We start from the raw sequence: 21,474 nt of genomic DNA on the forward strand, positions 1-21,474 counted from the left end.
CGAAGTACCTTAAACACACGCCCAAGATGAGGGAGAAGAGGAAGTACCTGACTTCCCCCACATCGGGTCTTCGGTAGAGACGGGCCCTGCGGGCACCAGGACCTCATCTCCTACACACTCTACCGCACTTCCCTCAGGCCCCACACATGCCTGTAACACCTCAGAAACTTCCCCCACAGGTAAATCAGACTCTTGGGAAGGACAATGGGCCGCTTCCCCGCAACGGACTTACCTCGACTCCTACCCTGGGTAGGGGAAGATGAAATGGAACCACGTTCCGACGAGGCATCCGGGGACACCAAAGCAGAGGACGCGGTAGTTTTCTTGGGCGATTTCTTGGCCGACTTCTTCTTAGTCCCATAACGGACCCACTGAATCTCACCCCAAGACTCGCATTCCGAACACGTGGCAGTAGGGGAGCATACTTTGCCCCTACATGACGAACAACGCGAGTGTGGATCAACCTCGGGCTTCTAAAGGAAAGCCCCACAAGACTTACCGGCCACAGGCCCAGGGCAATGGCGTGGATGCTCCATAATAAAAACACTAACACCAAGAGACACAAGGACACAAAGGAAAGGGGTAAGGATAAGGGCACAGGAACCACGTGGTAAACACAAAGGGTCGGGGAAACAAAGGGTCGCACTGGGTAAGAGAGAGCACAGCGGGATGTGAATCACGTCGCGACCAGAAACTTACTGAGGAGCACGGCCTAATCTAGCACGCTCTCTGACCCCGGGTTGCCTCAGGGTGCGTATCACTCTGCCTGAGGTCACCCATAGAAAATGGGAATAGGGTAAACTACACAAAATTCTGGTCGGTTGTGAAGAGTTACCAGTAACTCCTAAGAAAGTAGTTCTAGGTAAGTACTCTGTGTTGGAACAAATACAAATTATCTACAAATTTGTCATTTGTTCCGTAACTGCAATACAACCCTATGCTATTTATCAGGGGTGACTCATCCATTAGGAGGGTTGACATCCCTGACAATCAGGTTTTTGGCTTTACCAGGGGCTCTTTATCTTGAGTAGGTTGGTATTAAATAAAACCTTGCTACGCAAGGTCAGCAGCCTCCACAAGCTGTGTGTCAGGATAAGCAGTGTGACTGTCATGGTAAAAGTTATTCAGTCTTAGTAGGAAAAACTAATGTAACCAAGACTTTCCCAATACTACCTCGCCAGGATATGGGGACGCAGCAGTGTTGACACAATAATAGGTACACAAAGGAGCATGATTTACCTGCAGTGGTTTAAGGTCAGCTTGTGCAGAGAACCCAGGATGCTGCTTTCCCCAAGAGAGGGGAGGATGAAGTAAAGAATAAGAAACAATCATACCTTTTCACTCACTCAGACTAAAACCCAGCAACAGTGCCTTCAACCTTCTCCTACTTGTCCAATAAGGAGGATGAGGTATTAGACCAGCTGTTGTGCAGCCACCACAGGGCCGATAGAAAACGTATCGAGCCTCCTGTGGGTCACGTCTTGCAGGTAATGGGCTGTAAAAGTTGTTTGCCGTTTCCACAACCCAGCTTGTAAAACCTGCGTCACAGAAAAGTTTCTCAAGATGGCCAGGGACGTAGTTACGACCCTGACATCGTAGACTCTGGGGCGACGTGACAAAGGAGGGTCTGGGTTCAGGGCATGGTCTACGACACTGGGAATCCAAGCAGAGATGGTGTTCTTGGTAATCCTCCTCTAGTTCCTCCCTGTACTGACGAACAGTGCAGGCACTTGGGGATGGGTTGTTGCTTTTCTTTTGAGGTAAAGCCTCAAACTCCTCACTGGGCAGAGTACTAATCTGGGTCGTCTATTACACAGAGGAGACTCGTAATCCGGAAGGCGTCAAATAGGGAATACGCCACCCCGGATTACGAGTTTTGGAAACAAACTTAGGGACGAAGCTGAAAGTTACCTCTCCCCATCCCCTTGACAGGGCCATGTCATATGAGAGACCATGAAGTTCGCCGACTTGTTTGGCCAAAGCTAAAGAGAACACGATCATCGTATTCCAAGTTAAGTGGCACTCTGTTGCCTGGCCTAATGGTTCGTAGAGAGGCCTCTTTGGAGACCAGAAAACATGAACCACGTTCCATGGAGGAGTTCTCACTTCTGAATGAGGACAGGTAAGTTCGTTACTCCATATGATTAAAGAAATTTCTTGCGATGAAGAAATGTTCATTCCATTCAGTTGGAGAGCGAGGCTGAAGGGTGAGGGATAGCTTTTTACAGCCTATACTGAAAAGGCACATTTCTTCACACAAATACACAAAGAACTCCGCTATCACTGGAATAGTGGCATCGAGTGGAGAGATACCCATTCCACGACACTAACCACAGAAACCAATCCACTTTGCCTGGTAGACTGCTGCTGATGACTTCTGCAGGTATCAAGACATCCTCTTCGCAACTTGTTGCGAAAATCCTCTCTGAGTGAGGATATGCTGGATAGTCTCCAGGCATGAAGTCATAGCGAAGCTACGGTTTTGTGGTAGATGTTGATATGTAGTTGTCAAGAGTAGGCTCTGTCAAGAGATGCAGAAGGTCAGGGAACCATTTCGTATGATGCCATAGCGGAGCTGAGGGTCATTGAGAGGTTGACCGATGTTTTGGTCTTGTTGAGTACCCTTCTCATCAGACAGAACGGGGGAAAGGCATAAATGTCGATGTTGTCCCAACGTTGTCGGAATGCATCTTGCCAGAGAGCCTTGAGGTCTGGGACTAGGGAGCAGTACTAAAGGGAGCCTGAAGTTCAAGGCCATTGTGAAGAGATCCACTGTCGAACCCCAAAAAGTCAGGACTTTGTTGGCTACTAGATGATCCAAAGACCACTCGGTACTCACTATCTGAGATGCTCAGCTCAGGTTGTCAGCAAGCACATTCCTTTTGCTTGGAATGAAGCGTGCCGATAGTGGTATCGAATGAATCTCGGCCCATCTTAGTATCTCTACTGCTATTATAATCATTATTATTATTACTAGCCAAGCTACAACCCTAGTTGGAAAAGCATGATGCTATAAGCCCAAGGGCTCCAATAGGAAAAAATAGCCCAGTGAGGTAAGGAAATAAAGAAATAAATACATGATGAGAACAAATTAACAATAAATAATTCTAAAAACAGTAACAACGTCAAAACAGGTATGTCATATATAAACTATTAACCCTTTTACCCCCAATGGATGTACTGGTACGTTTCACAAAACTCATCCCTTTAACCCCATGGACGTACTGGTACGTCCTTGCAAAAAATTGCTATTTACATTTTTTTTGCATATTTTTGATAACTTTATGAGAAACTTCAGGCATTTCCAAAAGAATGAGACCAACCTGACCTCTCTATGATGAAAATTAAGGATGTTAGAGCAATTCAAAAAATATATGTTGCAAAATGTGCTTGAAAAAAAAAAAACGCCTGGGGGTTAAGGGTATGAAAGTTCCAAATAGCCTGGGGGTAAAAGGGTTACAACATCAAAACAGATATGTCATATATAAACTATTAAAACTCATGTCTGCCTAGTCAACATAAAAACATTTACTGCAACTTTGAACTTTTGAAGTTCTACGGATTCAACCACCCGATTAGGAAGGTCCTTCCACAACTTGGTCACAGCTGGAATAAAACTTCTAGAATACTGTGTAGTATTGAGCCTCATGAAGGAGAAGGCCTGGCTATTAGAATTAACTGTATTACGAACAGGATAGAATTGTCCAGGGAGATCTGAATGTAAAGGATGGTCGGAGTTATGAAAAATCTTATGCAACATGCTAGATGGGATAAGGGCTGCAAGAAAGTACCTCCTTACTTGTTGATGTAAGCCACTAACGTGGTGTTGTCGCTCATCACCACCGAGGAGACATAACCATTTCTGGGCAAAAGGTTATTCTCGTCTGAGAAATGGTCTTGCGACCTTCCTCAGCCTTATTATCCTATCGTCTCATGGGAAGGCTTTGTGGAGATTGGTGACTACGACCATACCTAGGTATACCAGTCTTTGAGTAGGAAGCAGAGAGGAATTCTCAAGATTTACCATGATCCCCAGATCTTGGCAAAACCTCAAAAGTTTGTCTAGGTGTTGAAGAAGGGTTGTTCCCGATTCTGCTAGGATCAGCCAGTCGTCCAGATAACGGAGGAGACGGATGCCGATCCTGTGTGCCCAAGATGACACTAGGGGGAATACTCTGGTGAAGACTTGGGGTGCTGTGGAAAAACCAAAGCACAGTAACCTAAACTGGTATTTCCTGCTGTCAAGGCTGAATCTTAGGTACTTTCTTGAAGACGGATGGATTGGGATCTGGGAGTGCGCGTTCTTTAGGTCCAGTGTGCACAAGAAGTCATGGTAGATAAGCAAGGGGAGTCCCTATCCTAGTGTTAGAAGCCGTGGCCACTCCCTCTAGGATATTTTCCTCACCTGGAGGACTTTGTGACTTTCTTGTCTTTGGTATGAAAAGGCTTTTTAGACACCGATTTCTTCGCTGTCATCTTGCTCGTCGAGGTTTTCGGTGGGTTCGGCTACTGAGGAGCTGGTGATCTGTAGGGCTGGGATGTTAAGGCCTTGTGGAGGAGTGAGTCCTGGTGGAACTTCCTTCACCTCTCTACAGCCTGCTCCATGTCCCTTGGCTCAAACAATGAAGACCCCTCGAGAGAGGAGTTCCTCAGCCTAGCGATCACGGTGTTAGGGACCTACTGATTTAACCTCTCAGATACAGAATCCCGACTCTTAAGGATTGTATTAGCCCACAAGTTCAAAACTTGGTGGGCTAGGAACTCGATGGTCAGGGTACCTGAGAGGAGGAAAGTTTCCATAGCCTTCCTGGTACTTTCCTTAGAGAAATCCTCGGTCCATACAAGGATTCCCGACGACCCTGACCAAAGATCTAGCCACAAAGTAGCCTGCATGGCATACTTTATGACTTTCACTTGGTTGAGGATCTCTGTCGCCGAGAAAGCAACCCGACGGCTTGAGAGTCTCTTTAGAGGACCCCTTGGTCAGCTCTTCCAGAGTGGTGGAGTGGAAGAACTGGTCGAGGCTCTTCCATGACCTCACAGTACCTCCGTTGCTGGACGTGAGGAAGTGGGAGGAGCTTGGCAGAGGAGCCCGAACAAAGCGAGGAGGAGAACTTGGAGAGCTGTAGGGCGATCTTATCCCGGGCACTCTTCAGCCCCTGATACCAGGGGAAAGCTGCAGTTGACTTTGAGGGCTTTTGAGTGCCAAAGAGACGTCTAGGACTGTGTCTCTGCCATCCCAGGGGGGGGGTATCTTTGGCCCGGCAAACCTGTTGAGAACCCTTTCTGTTCCCCCTCTGAGGTTGGACTGGCGGAGAAGTCTCCTTCATCCACTCCCGAGAGCTCATCTCAGGGTGGGTCGTGGTTATCTTTAGGGTGACTGACATTTCCTGTGGGTCTGGTAGTCCTCGTGGAGTACTTTGGAAGCATCTTCTAATCCATCGACTCCTTGCGGGGCAGAAGGTACATCTCCAACATAGAAGGCCTAGATGGTCTATCCTTCCTGGTTTATACAGGAGATGGAATGCTCTCCTTATGAGGGGAGTCTTCATCTGAAGGTGGAAGGGAGGAGACTAATACATGTTCCTCATGAGGATCTCTTGGTTGAGGTGGCAGTGAGCCAAGATAGCATCTGGGAGAAGTACCAGGGAGGCTTGGCCTTGTTGTTGAAGCCCTCACAGGGGTCAGTTTCACCCTAGTGGACGCGATGGTATCCGAGACCCTTCCTTTCCTCTTCAAGGGAGAGGCAGCCGAGGCTCTTTGCTGGGAATCTGCTAGTGCCGAATGGTGTTGAAGGCTAGCAGAGGCCTCCGAAGAGCAAGCAGAGAAGGAGGGCCCGAAAGCTTGCACTCCTGCCCAGACAATGGCGCCGAACCAGGGCTGCTTGCTGACACTGGTGCTGTCAAAAAGATCCCTTGAAGGGAAGGAAACTGAAGGTTCCCTTTGAGGAGTCTTCTCTGAAGTTGTCTAATAGCGCGGGTCCACCTTTGGCACCGGAATCTTTGGGATCTTGAACTCCCCGGGAGGGCCCTTTCTCTCTTTCCCCAGCGGTCACACTGCAATGCGTTTGCGGGGAGGGGAATGGGGGGCGATGGAGACCTGTGCGAAACGACTCTGCCCTTCTTGAGTGAGAGGACTGATAATTTGGAAGGTGAACACCCGATCCTCCATTAGATGGCGCAACTTCTTGGAAGTTGGAGGAGGATGACGACTATCCACTTCTGCCTGACCCTGCCGAGGTTGTGGAATATTGCCATGCGTTGGCGAGTGCCTACGTGTTGGTGAGTGCCTACGTGTTGGCGAGCGCCTACGTGTCGGCGAGCGTTGTCTACTCTAAAGCTGTTGATGATGAGAGCTCAGGGAAGTAGGCGCGCATAGGCGAGCCCTGGTGAGTGCTGGCAAGTTGGCGAACATTGGCGCGCTGGACAAGGATGTGCGTTGGCGATCATTTACACGCAAACGATGCTTGGCGATTGGAATGTTCTATCCGACAATCCGTTGACACGCTCGTTGACGATCAGGTCTCTTGCCATGGAGAGAGTTGGTGACCACCAACGGCAGAAACCTCAGAGGATTTCCTTGAGGTTTGGTCAAAGGCCACAGTCGCGTGTCCAGGTGAATAGTGGTCCGAAGCAACGTGTTGTCTCAGAGAATGGTGCTTAGAAGGAGATTGGCGCTTTGACGAACGACGCGGTCAGCGATGGTCGGATTCCATGCATCGAACAAGACCTTGACGAGCTGGAGAAGAGTGCGCAGGTGAATGAGGTGTAGGAGAAAGATATGCAGGTAAATCGCTCGTAGGTGGTTAGCGCATGGGCGATTGTCGTGTAGGCCATCGGCATGAAGGCAGACGTTGAGATTGGAGAGACAGGACGGGAGACGTACTGGCAGGAGGTTGGCGAGTCGTAGGATGGTGAGTTGAAGATTGGCACGCAAGATGTCGAGCTGGCGAGAGGATGCGTTCTTCGGAATGATGAATATCCTTCGAAGGAGATCGCGCGCGATCCTCAGGCGGAGAGTCCAGAACCGAAGTTCGTGGACTAACGGCAGCGTAGTCGGGAGAAGGTCCAGAGGTAGGTATAGGTCAAGAGCCACACGACGTTGGACGAGGAGGCTCCTCTGCGGAGGAAGCCTGCGATGACGAGGCTGTAGAGCCAAAGAGGCGTCACTTCACTGACGGAAAAGGAGGACCTCTGAGGTGAAGAGGAGGGCGAGCACGACGGAAACGACGGCCACGGTGACGCCCTCTAGGGCCTGGCAGATCAGCAAGCTGACATTCAGCCGGAGTCCTCCGAAGAAGAGTCTCTATGAGTGAACTCCCACGAGGGGAGAAAAACTCGCAGGAGATGCGCCTAGGACTTAGCTTCCCTCTCGAAGGATGCTCGGCTGGGGGGAAGCGCAGTCTTCAGCAACGGCGGACGAGTCAGGATGGGCAGCAGATGACACCTCTGACACCATGACGTTGACAGAGGCCAGAGGATCCACCTCTGATGTTGACGAATGCTGCACGCTAGCACCACTGCGAAGAAGCTACAGCAGGGCATAGTTGGCGGCGGGGACCCAGTAACCCCAATGAGGACCAAACCTATAAAAAGAGAAAAATAGTCATTGACCCGCGCAGGGGGAGAGGCAGGGCCACTTTGCTAGGGGAAACGATACCGACTTTCTAGGACCGAGGTTGTCCAGGTGTTAATTGGTCTGCGCCACTACACGACGGTCCCTCGGAGGAGACCGAACGAGCAGGATCTATGGATGAACGTTGGGAAGCGGAAAAAGAAGCCTTGGGTTTCTTCTGCTTCGAAGAAACCTTCGAAGGAGAAGAGTCCCGCTTACACTTCTTTCGCTGTCGCCCAAACCTTTCCCAAAGGGAGACAGACCACTCCCGACACTCAGTGCACTTGTTATCCACATCACACCGTTGACCTCTTCAGGTAGCGCAAAGGGTGTGAGGATCGGTGTCCTTGGCGGACATAAAAGTATCGCAAGTGCGGCCCTCAGGACCAGGGCAGGTACACATGGCCAGCAGAAGTCAACACACAAACACACTGAAAAGAGAGAAATCAAAAGTAGCATTAATTGCAGTCCAAATATTTGCGAGAATTAAGAGCAGTAACGACCGTTCACCATCTGAGCCAAAAGCAAAGTAAGCTCAATCACAGGTGTGGGAGTGGGAAGGGTAACGAGTAACCCCCTGCTAATTAGCGGGATGGATAGTTAACCCTCGCTAAATTTTAATGGCTCGTCCTTTCAGCTTCGCCGAAAGTAATACCCCTAATAAATAGCGTAGGTTTGTATTCCACTTACTGAACAAAGACACCTTTAAAAATGAGTGTATACAGTACAGTACATGTATTTATGTATTGTATCAAGTGAATTTTCTGTTTCTTAAGGAAAAAGTGTTTTAGAATAAGAGCATATTAAGTTGTGAGCTCACTCCAGGAATGAATTAAACTCGTAAACTGAGATACAGTAATGTGCTACTGTACAATCATACTCCTGTAAATTAACAATTAGTTCCAAAGACATGCAACCTAACATGAACAACCACTTAAAAGGAATAAACCCCTCAATAAACCAATTACTTCATTTAAACAATTATAGGCACCTCTCACATACAATACAATAATTCGTCGGCTATCATGGGTTTTCCGTTCTAGGCCCCCCAACGATACCTGAAAACTGCCAAGTACTATCGATAAAGAAATGTATGGTGTATTATCTTTTTCAATTTTAAATATTTTTCATTTTTTATTTTCTTCATAAATTTAGGCTTTTATAAACCCTCCTAACACTCATAAATCCATTATACAATCTTAAAAAACACTTTCTAAGACAAAATCACAACTTTTAAGTAATTTGTATTTTTCCTAACAGTACTTACCTCGAACTACTTTCTTAGGAGTATCTGGGATCTCCTCCCTAACCGACCAAGAATTTTGCGTAGTTCCCCCTATCTCCGTTTTCCCTTGTCGGGTCTCTCCGTGGCGGATGGATACTCGCCCTGAGGCGACCCGGGGTCAGCGTGCAAGAGCGCGCTGCTAGGTCTATGTCGCCAGTAAGCATATGTTTAAGTACTATTCGAACTCCTGTAAGACACTTGGGGTAGGAAGGGTGGGCAATAACCCAAAAGTAGTTCGAGGTAAGTACTGTTAGGAAAACTACAGATTACTTAAAATTTGTGATTTGTTCCAACACGGAGTACTTACCTCGAACTACTTTCTTAGGAGACTTACACTTTAGGAGGAGGGGGTGGACTTACAGGCCAGAAGACCTCCATTACCATCCCAAGACACGGGATCTAGATAGGAGGCTAGGTCTAGACGACACAGTGGAAAGGTAGGAGAGTCGGGGGAAGCACGCAAATGTCTACCTTTTGTATAATTCACCTTTATGCATAATCCAGACATGGGCTTCCACAGCATCCATCCCTCACATGGGAGGAGGAAAGGAAAGGGGAAAAAGGGTAGCAAGGAAAACGGGGAGTAAGGAGGAAACTTGTGTCGCTTGCGATTACTTCGCTAGGGCTACCCGGGGCTTTTAGTTTTAAACTTGTTGCATGGCGGAAATCACTGGCCCAATGGAGGAGTCCAGAGATTTCCTCGTACAGTCTTTCAGGTAGTGAACCGTAAAGGTGGACTGCCTGGACCAAGTACCTGCTCGCATGATTTGGCCCACTACCATGTTGCTATCAAATGCCAAAGAAGTGCTAAGGCCCCTAAGATCATGGGGTCGCGGGGTACCAGGAACCGCAGACCCCTCACTGTCATAAGCTCTCTTGATGACTTGCCAAAGCCAGAAGGAGATCATGTTCCTAAACACTGCCCTCTTTACTGGGCCTGAAGAGACAAACAGACTTTTGATGGCTGGCCTGAGTCTGGCTGTCCTACTAAGGTATTTCCTGACTATTCTCACTGGGCACAGGAGCAAGTCTTCCGGGTTGTCTGAGTGAGGGATTGCCGGAACCGAGAACTCCTCGAACCTTGGGGCCGCAACTGCTGGGTTCTGGGTTTTGGCCACAAATTCAGGCAGAAACTTAAAGGACAGTTCCTTCCACCCTTTCGAATGCGAGACCTCGAAGGACAAGCCGTGGAGCTCACTCACACGCTTGGCTGAGGCTAGAGCTAGTAAGAACACTGTCTTGAGAGTGAGGTCTTTATCCAGGATGTCCTTAAGGGGTTCAAAGGGAGCCCTTGTTAAAACCTTGAGAACCTTGGCCACGTCCCACTGCGGAACTCTAGAGGCGCTTGGGGAACAAGATTGCTCGAAACTCCTGATGAGCATGGAAATCTGGCGAGAGGCCCTCAGGTCAATGAGAAATTTGCCCCAGGGCCGCTCGGACCCCCTTGATAGCTGGAATGGAGATGCCCAGGTCGTCCCTAAAATGGACCAGGAAGTCTGCAATCTTGTGGACTGACGCATCCAAGGGTCTCAGGTTCTGTGTGGCACACCACTTCACTAACATGGCCCACTTGGCCTGGTACACCACGCTCGAGGACTTCCGAAGATAACCTGACATCCTCGAAGCTGTCTTCTCCGAGAATCCTTCCTTCCTTAATAGGCGCTCGATAACCTCCACACGTGTAGCCGAAGGCACTGAGGGTTTTTGTGAAACCTTCGAAAGTGAAGCTGGTGCAATAGATCTAACCTTACTGGCAGGGGCCCCGAAGGGAGGGTGGCCAGGTCCTGTAGATCCGCGAACCACTCCCTCTCTGGCCACCAGGGCGCTACCAAAGTCATCCTTGTAGCCCTTGACTGTCTGAGCCTGTTGAGTACCTGCCTGAGAATCCCGAAGGAGGGAAAGGCATATACGTCGAGTCCGTCCCACGAGTGCTGGAAGGCATCCTCGAACACTGCTGCCGGGTCTGGCACAGGAGAACAAAACACGGGGAGCTGAGCATTGAGCCTCGTGGCAAACAGGTCTATTACTGGTGAGCCCCACAACTGGAGGACCTCCTGTGCCACTTGTGAATGTAGAGACCATTCTGACCCCACTACTTGTCCTGCCCTGCTGAGGCCGTCGGCCAGTACGTTTCTCTTCCCCGGAATGAACCTGGCTGTGAGAATGATATGGTTCTTCTCGGCCCATTCCAGGATCTCAGACGTGAGGTCGCACAGTTCCCTTGATCTCAAGCCTCCCTCTTTCTTTATGTATGCCACCACGGTGGCGTTGTCGCACATGAGGGCTACTGAGTTTCCCTGAAGGTGATGGGCGAATGTTGCGAGGGCCTTTCGAACTGCCAGGAGCTCGAGCACCTTTCGAACTGCCAGGAGCTCGAGCAGGTTTATGTGGAGGGGCTTCTCCTCCGGGGACCACTTTCCCTCTGCCGTCTCTTCGAGCAGATGGGCTCCCCACCCATCCTTTGACACGTCTGTGAAGAGCAACATCTTTGGAGGAGCAGACGCGAACAGTAACCCCCTTAGGGTGTTCGCCCTGTCGGACCACCAGAGGAGCATGTTCCTGGAGGCCGGAGTCATCCTGACTAAGTTCTGAGGAGGGTCTCCCGGTGACCAGAGGTCCTTCAGGTTCCATTGGACTGGCCTCAGCTTGAGCCTCCCCTGAGGAGCTAACTTCTCCAACGAGACCAGGTGGCCCACGAGTCTCTGCCAATCCTTGGCTCTCATTGGTGCATTTGTCAGGAATGGTCATATAACTTGATCCAGGTTGTTCAGCCTCTCCTGAGAGGGGAATGCCCTCGCTAACTGGGAGTCCAAGACCATCCTTAGTTACGTCATCCTGGTGGTGGGGACTAACTGGAACTTCTCTAAGTTGATGGTGACCCCAAGTTCTCTGCAGAACTGCAATAGCTTCACCCCCTGCTCCTTTAAGGCTGCCTCTGAGGCTGAAAGTAGCAACCAGTTGTCTAGATATCTGATCAGCCTGATGCCCTGCTTGTGTGCCCAGGTTGATACTACGGTGAACACCCTCGTGAATAGCTTGGGAGCCGTTGACAGGCCGAAGCAGAGGGCCCTGAACTGAAGAGACTGGGATCCCCACTTCACTCTGAGGAACTTCTTCCTGGAGGGGTGTATGGGGATCTGAAAGTAGGCATCCTTGAGATCCAGGGACATCATGAAATCCCCTTCTCTCAAGGCTGCCAGCACCGACTTCAGCGTGTCCATCTTGAAGGACGTCTTCTTGATGAACTTGTTCAGGGCCGAGAGGTCAATGACTGGTCTCCAACCTCTTGTAGCTTTCTCTACCAGGAAGAGCCTGCTGTTGAACCCCGGGGACGATTCCTGGACAGGTTGCAGTGCTCCCTTGTTCAACATGGCTGATACCTCTTCCTGCAAGGCTGCTCTCTTCTTGTGATCCTTGGGTGCCAGCCATTCTGCCCGATGTTCGGGAATCAGAGGGGGCGGGTCTGACAGGAAGGGAATCCTGTATCCCTCCCTGAGGACTGTCACGGACCACGGGTCTGCACCGTTGTCCTGCCATGCTTGTCAATAACGTTTGAGGCATCCCCCCACCTGAGGCTTGGGAAGGTGTAGGGGGCCTCCCTTCCTATCTCCTTCTGGGGAGATGGTTTGAGCGACTTCGCCTTGAGCCGGCATATTTCTGCCTAAAGGAGGCCTGGGCTGGGGCACCACTCCTGCGGGAGGGCCGGGGGGATTGATGCCAGGACGGGGAGGGGGCCTCCTGTCTAGCTGGTGGCGTAGGTGGGTAGGCCCTGTCCACCGATGGTCTCCTATGGGGAGGACGTCTTGCCACTGATTGTCTGGGCTCCGTCAAGTCCTTAAGCTTCCCGACTCTCTCCATCATTTCTGCTACTGCCTGAAGGGGGAACACGGTCTCACCCCACACCGGAGCATTTCTTAGGAACTTCGCCTCACGTTCGGGAAGTCTACGGGGGAGCCTGTTAAGAATTGTATCCCTCCTACTTAACACCCAGTTTGCCATCTGGGTCAGTGACTGGAAAGTAAGGAATTTCATAGCCTTCCCTCCCGAACATATGAGTTCCTGCAGTAGGGCCTGATTCTCCGGCACTGAGAGATCGTGGGATAGCTGGAACCCTGCCAGGGTGCACGCCCACCAGTCCAGCCAGGAGGTCACATTTACGATGTCCTGTGAAGTGTCCTCCATCATAGCGGCCTCCGCTTGAGAGAAGACCACTGGGGCAGTAAGGCTCCTATCATCTGCACTGTCCTGGTTTAACGTCGTGACGGCTTCTTCTAATGTGCGGGGTCCCGCATGACGCCCGTCCGGCACATAAAACTTTTTCTGTGTCCTCAGTCCAGGCAGGAGCTTGAAGGACCCTTGTGCTCTTAGGGAGTTTTTGTGTCCTGCGACAAACCGGTCGACGTGGTCCATGCCCAGGGCCACGTCCGGAGCTAGAGGTAGGGTCAAGGATGGCTTCTGTTGAACCGGATTGTCTACCATCCTTCCCAAACCCAAAAGTCAAGCCTGCTCTGACGATAGTTTAGGCTCGTCTAACCTGTGATGATGCCGAATCAGTGCCAGGACCTTCCTGTAGGAGGACACTTAATTGGGGGAACACTCGCTGGTGTCCAACAAACCCTCTACCACTTGATCCTCCGTGTCGGCTGCATCCTCGATCACGGATGAATCCGTGGGGGCGGACGTATCCCTTACTTCCGGCCGGCTCGATGGAGCGGCTGCCTCCGTCACGGATGGAGCCGCCGGGGTGGAGGTAGCCGTCATGGGTCTACCCCCTCCCGGGGGAATCCATGGAGAGTAACTGTCTTGTTGAACACAATGGCGGGTCGGATGGGATGTGAGAGAGAGCGGCGAGATGTTACCTACGCCGCGACAAGATGCTTACTGGCGACACAGACCTAGCAGCGCGCGAGTATCCATCCGCCACAGAGGGACCCGACAAGGGAAAATGGAGATAGGGGAAACTATACAAAATTCTTGGTTGGTTAGGGAGGAGATCCCAGATACTCTTAAAAGAGTAGTTCGAGGTAAGTACTCTTTGTTGGAACAAACTTACTTTTACTGTAGACACATCCTTATATATAAATTTAAAAATCTAAACCTGAAGACTCAATAACGTAAGAAGAGTAATCCTTTGCCATACATGTATGTATTATGGGTTACCTATCGTTCTGTCAGTTCATCACGGACCCCTCTTTATATTGTGATGCAAGTTTTAACTGATGATACTAAGAGGTTTTAGTAATGATGATGTTATTAAAAATAATTTACTTAATGACAATGTTATCAAAAATAATTTACTTGCCGTGGCCCTACAAATTCCTACACATCGCATAACAGGAAAACTATTTTGTTTGCATTTAGTAAAAACAAAATTACCACTAATGACAGTATGATAGTTTTAGTCTTTTGACTATTCAAAACGGTCACAAAAGATGATTGTACATTCCATTTCTAAGATGTTTTTCATAACTTCAGTTTTAAGTTGGTTTATTCTTAACAACTTGTACCCATATCAATTATGGACTCCCAAGCAAAAAGAAAACATGAGGGTAGTTTTGAATCAAAAGTTACACAAGCAGCCAAGAAATCAAACAATAATATTGTACAGTATTGCCCTTAGAATGTTCGATGTGACAGAGAAGATGGTGCGAGATTAGAGAAAGAATGAGGCAAATTTTGCGCATGATGGATTTTTAATGAAAAATAAATGTGCTAATCCAAATTTTATTACTACTCTACTGTCATTAACAATAAGGATTATTGAAGGGTTAGAAAATGCAAAAGACAAAGGTTGCTTGCTAAGAATGCAACCATAACTCAATGTTTACATTTTGTCAGCTGGCCTTGCATAGATAGAAGTTCACTTCATTAATGATATGGAATATTTCCTCAAATAGGTTATTTATCATGAGCGTATGCCAATAATATGGATGGTAAATATGGTTTGGTTACCTTTATTACCTGTTATTTAGCCTATCAATAAACACCATTTGTGATTTTCATATCGGTTGTATAAGACGACCCCAAATTTTCAGGATGTAAGGGTCGTCTTATACACGGAAATATAACAATATTTGAGGGTTTTAGCAGTGTGGCTCCCAAAATTTAGATTTTCTACTTTTGTGGGTCTCTTTTACCCAACCACCCATGAATGTTAAGGACAGACTGGCTATCTGCAATGTTTAGTAATGTCCATTTGCATTCAAATAAACTTTATACAGTTTTTTTAAGTATAAAACAGTAATCTTTACCAAGCACAACAGATTATACATGAATTGAACTGTAAATTCTACAATGACCCTCATAGAATGACAGTGTTTCCTTGAAACATTCCCTGTAAAAACATTACACTGTTACTTATCTTTCTGTCCAACACTTACAATTCTAATATAGAATTTTTTTCCTACATCAAAGTCTCCAATGAAAAAAACAGGTTTGTGTTTATACTCTGTCAGACAAACCTGTCCTGGTCAATGATGGCTTCCATGAATAGAAGTAAATAATCATTGTGTAGGAAAAACATAATCTCCACATCTCTATTCTATGAATAAAAATTACATTAGGACACATGAAGGGCTATGTCACTTACCACTTCTGGTGAAATCTTCAGTTTCCCGGATGATTGAATATTTTGGTACATGCCACGAGTCAGCCTGTCCCTGTAATGTGTACAGATTCTGAATATATTAAGAATTATACTAATCCCTTCAATTAACCTCTTGTATAAATACACTTTTTATTATAGAACACTACTACAACACAACAGACATGAATCGGTACTATTATAGTATGCTATCTACCGCCGATTTTGCTATCTACCACCCCTTTCTGACTATAGTATGATACCTACCATCAGTCCCTAAGGATATGTTCTTCTTGCTAATCCGCCTCTAACAAGGAGGATCGCTACCGACTTGATAAACTAACTAACCTAACCTAACCTAACCTAACCCTAACCTAACCAAACTGCTTAAAATTATGCACTCATGTTGTCCTGCTAATAAATATTATTAAACTATCATTAAAGTCCAATGAGGATAACATGCTGGTGGTAAGTAATCTGTTTGATAATCCTCATCAAACAGGAGGATTAACATTGACGGTAGATAACATACTTTTTGGTAGATACCATACTATAGTAGAAATTCGCCGGTAGATAGCATACTATAATAGCACCCATGAATCTCCTGTAAATGTTTGAAAATCTTATATGCTTGTCATTAACATTCATTTTTTTGGAAATAGAGCAAACCATGGCAACATGGCATATAGATGACAATATAAGCTATCAAACTCATTCTCTGATGACATAAAAACTATAAAAGCCATAGTATTCACAGTATACAACAACAAATACAAGACAGTATTCACAGTTATATGACAGCATATACAATGGCTTGAATTACTCTCTTCTGAAGAGTGACTTGAGAAGACTGGATTTTATATAAGTGAATTTTTTAGCCTTGTGTAATGATGGCTCTTATATCTTACAAGCGCTCAAATTTCACAAAAAATCATCAGACTCCTCAAACCACTCTTCAAAAGAGAGCAATTTAATTTGAGCCATACTTTTCATATAAGAGCAAATGCAGGACAGAACAGACAGAAAAGGCATAGAAGCAATAGCATTAACTGCTATATTTCAGTGAATGTACATCAGCAGTAAGAAAAGAAAAAAGTCATCAACAGATGGGAAACTTGAAAATTCCATTATACAACACACACACACACACTCTCTCTCTCTCTCTCTCTCTCTCTCTCTCTCTCTCTCTCTCTCTCTCTCTCTCTCTCTCTCTCTCTCTCAGTAGTCAACTTTACAGAAATTGTCTTACAACTGTTAGCAAGGTTATTTACACAGAATTATATAACTCACATGATAAAAAAAAATAACCAATTCACTTATAATCATCAAAGAGGTAGAAATGAAACAATTAATCTGCAGACAATGGGATGATTTGTCTTATATAAAATGGATAAAACCACCAAACATAAAATGTAACTACCCATCATTTGAGACTTTACTATGTGAATAAATCAAGATAACCAATAAAAAAATAATAATTTAGAACCATAGCAATTCTTTTTACATATATAAAACTGCAAAATAATCCATAACAAAAATGATTAAAATCTATTATTAGGCACATACTTTTATCTTTTATTTATCACATTATATAAATACATAAAAGAAAATTTGTCGTTAAATTGGCATAAATGTAAAGTTTGTTGTTGATATTTTCCATTATTTCATGACCAATTATCACTTGGCTCCCCACAGTACATATTTTTTTTCGGAAGCATAATATTTCAGACTGATTGCAATGCCTTCATGATTTGATTAAAGATATCTTAATCTATAACATTTAATAGAAATCTTCATTGAAATTCTATTCTGGTCTAGGTTTATTGCCTTAATCAGTCCGCGGATGAACAGTACTTCAGTGGATTTTCTATCTTAAAATATTGATCTTTGCAAACTGGTTTGACAGATTGTTCTATCCACATAGCATCCCAACAACAAAGGTCATAGATGCCAACAGATTCGTTGAAAGTTGATTTACGTGGCTAAACCTGTTTCCCAACAGTACACAATTTTCCATGATAGAAGATAGCTTCACACCAGTCAAAATATGAATTCTAGATTGTTTTTTTTCTCAAGAGAGATAAAAAACTGTCTATTCAACATTCTTATCCTAACCGTTCAATTGGAGATGAAAAGATAAGAACACAATTCTTGCAGAGGCCTTTGTGTGGTTTTTCTACTTTCTCCTATTATACATCTAAAGAAACTAGAAACAGCTTCATGAATAAAGAAGATACAAACAATTAAAACTTCTTTGTAAGATAAACAGAAGAAAATAGAAAGTATTACAGAAAAATATAGAATATCTGTAAAAAAAAATCTGTAATCAATGCCACTGAATTTTACTGAAATTGTCTATAGAAAAACAATTCCTTACAAGATGCTCATACATACATACAAACTATACATAAATATATGTGCATGTGTAAGTGTGATGTTAAGACATGTTTAGAGTATTTAATGTTAGCTAAATAATTGAAGATGGATCATCCAAGCAATACAATATTTAGCTAAATTTCTTAATTTTGTGAACTTTTGAAACAAACATACATACTGTATATGCATTCAACCTGTAAGCAGTATGGTTATAGGCATTAAGGCAAAAATTAGTAAGACAAGGATCACTGTGGGAATTAGGACATCATGTACATTTTCTCCTAAGAACATTTGTTTTTGTATACAGTATATTTGTTAAGAGAATTTGACCTTTGTACAGAGGTGAAAATAACACTACCAATATGGGTTGTATCAAAATTTATGTTAGTGAGATCATGTCTATGCAGGAAAATATTCTTACCTGTAGCATTCAGATATTTAAAACACCCAAATTCATAGTCTACAGGCTATGATTTCAAAACTTTAATAGTATTCTTGCTTTGGAGGAAAAACCCAGAATAGATGTGAATGCTTCTCATTAGTTAAAGGATTTGCTTTTCAGAATTCTTAAAAACTGTAAGTCAAGAATATAGTAACGTACTTTAAAGTTGTACAGTATATTGAATGATTCAAAGAAATATGATCAATATCCTTTAGTTTGTATAAATTCACCAAAGCTGAAAGCTCGGATGTAAAAAACTATAACAAAAGCATCGATAGTTATTGGCGGAAGGTGGGGAATTGCTGCCCAACACTACACCCATATGCCCATTTGACCTTCACTTTGGAATTGCGGGAGGTTAAGGTGGGAAATGCAACTTAAAGAACTAATGTTTATATTGTAAGGGCAATACAAATTACTATGAAAAATTTATTTGTTCCTACACAGATACAAATCCTCGCCCCTTAATAGGAGACACCCTTAGGAGGGAGGAAGTTCTTTTAACCAAATTGGCTTGTTTAAAATGACGGGATGACAAATACTCAGACCCGAAGAAGTGAAAGAGTGTTGACTCCAATCTGGCTCTTATCAACCTCAGGAAATATTCTCAGGTGATAAGCTAAACTTCTGTTTTGCACTGACAGCCACTGATGAACTTATCTTTATAGTACACACTGTCTGAAGTGTACAGTAAGCTATTAAAACTGCTAATACGAGTTTACATTTCTATCTATCCTCCCAATCACCATCCAAGAGAATCGGGGGGACACACTTCTACCTACACAATAGAATAGTGGCTCAGTAGGGTAGTTTACCTGCATCAAAATCTGTTCCGGCAAATAATTACACAACAGTGGTACCACAAGGAAGTGGTAAGGAAAGATGAAAAGGGTCAGACATTCTCACTTTTACTAAAAGGTGTCGCAACCACTATCTTAGATGAGATGCTTCTTGTCCTGTGAGGGAGCTAGGTACACTACCCCACCTGTTTTTCCATTATCACAGGTCCTAGGGAGAATATGTCAAAGGACTTGTGGGCATATTCCCTCAGGTAGTGGGCTGTGAAGGTTGTCTGCCATTTCCATACACCCACCTTCAAAATTTATTTCAAAGACAGGTTATTTAAAAAAACTAGTGTGCCAACTTGTCAGAATTCCAAGATGATGGCTGATACCCTCACTTTATCGTTTCTCTATGCCAGAAGATGGTGTTTATGGAGATTTTCTTTGTGCACCTGTTCAAACTCACAAAAAGATTATGAAGTTTTGGTCTGAATTGTTGGGCTCTTTTCAGGAAGTGTCTTTGTGTCCTCACAGGGCAAAGAAGCAAATCACCTATATTATAGGTCACAACCCTAAGGGAGAAGATGGAGAAGGTCTCAAACCTTGGATCATCCACGACAGGGTTCTGGGTTTTAGCAATAAACCTAGAACAAAGGCAAATGAATGTTTTTAAAAATGATGTGTATTTCACCTACTTGCTTCACCAAGACCACGGAAAGCAAGAACCATATCTTTTGAGTCAAATCTTTATCTCACTTGCTGTAATGGTTTTTATGCAGCCCTCTATGGGAGCTTTAAAATTCTGGTAACATCCAATGCCTGTAGTTTGAGTTCTTTTAGTGGGCAGGGTTGCTCAAAGCTCATCATCAGAGTTGACAGCTCGCAGGATGATGAGATGTCAAGGTCTTTAAGGGGACTGTCCATGATGCCATGCATTTTTTTTCCTAATTATTGAAAATACACAATTTCTATATATGTTTTAGACATATATAATACCTTCATCATATAAATATTTCAAGTCATTTGATCAAAACATTTTGATTTATTAGTAAAAATTATGCTTTTAAAAAAAATTTTAGGTACATTTTTCTCAACTAATATGATACCAATTGTATTAAAAATCATACCTTTTAAAAATCGAATAATTCTGTGTGAAAGATTTTCAATTTTCCTTTTTTTAATTAATTTTATCTTGACTTTCTTCGTCAAGACGTAAAATAATAATAAAAAAAAGAGAAAAAGGAAAATCAAAATTCTGTTACACAAAAATGTGGGATATTTATTTCTCCTTTCAATTATATCTTCCTCTCTAAAATTGAGTAATACTTAAGTGATAAAAATGTACCTAAGTGTGAATAAGTATGTTTTTGAGTTATGAGCTTCCAAAGATTTCCTATAAATTTTTGTTTTCTTAAAAAGAATCAAGATATCATTATTATGATAACTTTACTTTGTAGTTTTATTGTTTATTTCTACATGAAGGCTTCCTAAACGAGGTATTTAAACCATAAGTTTGCTAATACACTTGGCGTAAGGGTGTTATGAGTTTCCAGCGGCCTCTCATTGTTGGCAGAGTTTTAGTTAGAATGTTCCCGCTTTGTATTCTTTTTCATGTTTCCCTCTCTTTTTGGTTCTTTTTTGTTGCTCTCTGCTCACTTTTTGTTCTTTCTATGACCTTAGGTAACATTGGCCTTGTTATAAAGTTCACGAGGAGGTTGTGAAAACACAATGTACATACGAACTGCAAGTAAACAAACACATGCATTTTAACTTCTATACGTCTTTGGAAACTTTGGCTGTTCTTCTCGTGGATCGTAGTTTGTGCTCACCTACCCTCTACAAATGCCTTCCATCTCTGCCAGATGTATGAGATTTTGAAACGAGTGAAAAAAATTGCTATATATATGCAAAAAATAAACACACAAAGACAATTTTGTCAAGCTCAGTCATGCAGACGACGCAGTAAGGATGATGTCATCATTTAAAGACTGCTATCTCTTCATTATTTGTAAAAATAATTGGCTGAAACTTCTGGGGAGCATGCGTGCTATGTTTCTGCATACATATAAACAATATTTTCTAAAGTTGTTGTGTCAAACACCATAGCAGACAGTCCCCTTAAATTTAAAGATTTAGCTAAAGGCTGAGTGATAGCCTTTCATTGCTGAAACTTAGGTGCTTCTATCAGCAAATGTATAAGAGGAATTCCCCCTTATACTGCAACAGTTACAAAAGGTTGTCCACTTAACCTAATACCCTGCTGCCAAAGATTTCCAGAGATATCCAGGCATCTCTTTTGCAGTGCCTCGCAAAAACCTTTTGCTCCGATGAGATACGGGATAGTCTCTACCCGTGAAGTGATGGGGATGTCACCGAATGGTGGTACCTCTGC

At 44.5% G+C, this 21,474-nt stretch overlaps 1 protein-coding gene across 10 annotated transcripts in view; it reads right to left on the bottom strand.

Annotated features, from left to right (window-relative positions):
* The window catches only part of Mkk4 (MAP kinase kinase 4), a 335,120-nt gene that overhangs the window by 148,771 nt on the left and 164,875 nt on the right, over positions 1–21,474 (bottom strand). For 5 of the 10 annotated variants that reach the window (XM_068359301.1, XM_068359283.1, XM_068359250.1 and 2 more), the window contains one exon: positions 15,489–15,552. In XM_068359301.1, coding sequence (XP_068215402.1) covers positions 15,489–15,552 — 64 coding nt within the window. Of the gene's footprint in view, positions 1–15,488; positions 15,559–21,474 lie in introns of all 10 variants that reach the window. The other 5 variants (XM_068359292.1, XM_068359274.1, XM_068359241.1 and 2 more) reach the window with 1 other exon arrangement.

This window comes from Palaemon carinicauda, chromosome 2 (genome assembly GCF_036898095.1).
Source record: "Palaemon carinicauda isolate YSFRI2023 chromosome 2, ASM3689809v2, whole genome shotgun sequence".
In the NCBI taxonomy this organism is placed as follows: Eukaryota; Metazoa; Arthropoda; class Malacostraca; order Decapoda; family Palaemonidae; genus Palaemon; species Palaemon carinicauda.